We start from the raw sequence: 2814 nt of genomic DNA, 5'->3' as shown, positions 1-2814 counted from the left end.
AAAGAAAGAAAGAAAGAAAGAAAGAAAAAGAAAGAAAGAAAGAAAGAAAGAAAGAAAGAAAGAAAGAAAGAAAGAAAGAAAGAAAGAAAGAAAGAAAAATTCTGGGAGGGCTAAGGTGATAGTTCAGCGGCATAAGCAGTGCCTGGCAGGAGCAAGGTCCCAAGTTTGATCCTTGGTACCTCATGCTATGCCAGCCTAGAACTGGGCATGGTGGTGTATGCCTGTAGTCCCAGTGCTGCAGAGGCTGAGACAGGAGGATCACTGTGAGTCTGACCTGTGTAGGGAGACCCTATATTGAAGGAATTTTGAAAAATGCTGGAAAATCTCTTAACAGATGTATGTAGTGTGACTTCAAGGAAATAAAAGGTTGAGAGAACTTGAAGGGCACTAGATTCATGTTATTTCCCAGAGCAAAAGATAAATATGAAAAATGACTTATTTGGAGTTAGCCTATAATTGTTCCATTCAGGCAGCCTATGGCACAGCACACTAAGGCACTCTGTTCATCCTTCTGGGAATACTAAGTCCAGATAAACAGTCTTAATAACAGTCTCCTCTTGCTGTCCTGACATGGAGCTAAAGCAGACACTCAGACTTACCAATATACATTGGAGAGTTTTCAGATTTGGAAAAATCTTCTATATAGGAAATCCCCAAAGGCATGATGGGTGTTTCACCCATCCCACGGATAATATTTCCCACCAGTACATACACCCAGATGAAGGATTTAACTTCTTTCACACATTCTGTATTGAAACAAACAAAAAAAAATTGCATTAGTGTTTTGAAAGCAAAATGTGACACTTAATTCAAAGTTCTCCGTATTTCACAATTCTTGTATGCCTGTGTTTCCATCTCAGTAATTTATATTATTACTACAGCAACGAAAACCCAGCTCTTCCTGTTGCTTCCTTAGTTGTAGAGAGGAGAGAGAGTGTTTAGGTTCAGACAAGTATGACTGGCGTGCTTGAGCCCATCCTACTTGAATGGAAGAGATAACTATATATCCATTTTTCCACTTAGTGTTTAGTGCTAACACATTGATAGTTTAATAGTATTTGTACCATAGAAATGGGAAAATTCCAAAAATCAAGGTTTGTTCCCACTCCCTGAGTGAGAGTCACTACCCTAGCAACCCCTGCGATCAGAGTGGTGTCCTGTTCCTATAGAACTTTGGGGGGAGGACAACGACTCCTAAAGTACACTCTGAAAACCTCTTTCTATAATTTAAGCTGTATGATGTTTTTAAAAACAATTTTATTGAGCAACAAATAGCAATGAGACAATCTCAAAACCGATTAGTAGGACAGTTTCAATAATTAATACATTGTATATTGTTGTCTTCTTAGTGGTTATTCATAGTACAAGATGCAGATATGGTATCCTGGCCAAACGCTATTAGTACAAATCTTTCTATTCATTGAATTAAGAGAATGTAGATGTATATCTACCTTATTTTGAATATACAGATACAAATGGTCCTTCATTTGTATCGCCTTTTTTTGTTTAGTTTTGTCAGAGATGGGTATTCCATTGTCATTTAAATATTGTAGGTGTGTGAATTCAGAAAAATAATCCAATATAGCCCAGTAGTCCATAATAGTAGTGGGTTATCCGTAGGACTGGCAATGTCAGAAGCTGTTGACTTGAGCCTTTTACAGCTCTGCCTGTTAATATGGCTTTACTTTTTATACCTCATTTTTAGCAAGCTATATGACATTTAAGCATGAGTTTCACTGAAGTTGGAGTCTCTACCACTTTGATAATTTTATAAAAATTAAAACTATCTAGCTGGGTACTAATACATTTTTTTTCTAAAGAGCCTATTGTATGCTGTGACCATCAAATACCTTTTAATTAATTCACTCTAATCCCTGGAGCAGAGCCACTTAGTAGTATAATGATACTTAGCCATGAGGAATTGAAATAGAAAAGGAAAGATTTCCTGGAATTTATATCTACAACTTTTCCTTGGGGGGATTGGCCAAGAGTGAATAGTTACATGGTAGGACAAAAGTACACATTGGTTTCTCTAAAAAGTAACTAGTTAATAAATAAGAAGTTTAGAAAAAAAATAAATAAATAAGAAGTTTAGATTCCTAAAGCATGCTGTTTCTGGCTACTGTCTTTCTTCTTTCCCCAAGAAAACTGCCCAGCTTTGAGATGGGTCTTTTCTCAAATTTTTTTGTCTGCTTTTTTTTTGGTCCCACTTCCACTGATATTCTAAATAAAAGCTGGAGAGGTCTCTGCCTGGAGACTTCTTTTGGGAGTCTCCCTAATCCTGGACTCGCTCAACTAGACTAGCCCCTTGGGGCCTCTGGGTGATTGAACTAAGTCTCATCTCCAAGAAATCATTCATTCTCTATGCTGCAATGGCCACATGCTGTGACACGTAGTGACCTGTGTTAGGAGTAACCTGCTGGTGCAGATCCATAGAGAGGACCAACTTTCCAAGCCTTGAAGCCTGGAGAAGGAATAAGGAAACATTTGACTCTTCATCCCAGTAAGGGGACATTAAGAGCCAAGGGGCAGCCTGGCATGTCTATGGTGAGGTCAAAGGTTAGGTTTATCAGCCCAGAGGTCTTTTAACTGTCCCAATGCTAAGTGAGTGGGGGCAATTCTTTTGATTTGTGTTTGCTCTTTTACTTTCTTTTCTCTTGCTTTGCCTACCAAAGGGGTCAACATTTAAAAAGGAAAAACAGTGAGAAAAACATTTGTAATGTCTCTTAGAAATATCTGACTCCAAAATAAATAAGAAAATAGACAAAAAGAGAGAAAGGGAGAGAAGATGGGAGGGAGGGAGAGAGAGAAAGA

General features: G+C 38.0%; 1 protein-coding gene across 1 annotated transcript in view; it reads right to left on the bottom strand.

Moving 5' to 3' along the window:
* The window catches only part of Slco1a2 (solute carrier organic anion transporter family member 1A2), a 60430-nt gene that overhangs the window by 46031 nt on the left and 11585 nt on the right, over positions 1-2814 (bottom strand). The window contains exon 3 of the mRNA XM_023718934.1: positions 600-746. Coding sequence (XP_023574702.1) covers positions 600-746 — 147 coding nt within the window. The remainder of the gene's footprint in view (positions 1-599; positions 747-2814) is intronic.

This window comes from Octodon degus, unplaced genomic scaffold (genome assembly GCF_000260255.1).
Source record: "Octodon degus isolate 3935 unplaced genomic scaffold, OctDeg1.0 scaffold00064, whole genome shotgun sequence".
In the NCBI taxonomy this organism is placed as follows: Eukaryota; Metazoa; Chordata; class Mammalia; order Rodentia; family Octodontidae; genus Octodon; species Octodon degus.
The sequence above is the reverse complement of the archived record's forward strand: the minus strand, read 5'-3'. Positions and strand labels throughout refer to the sequence as shown.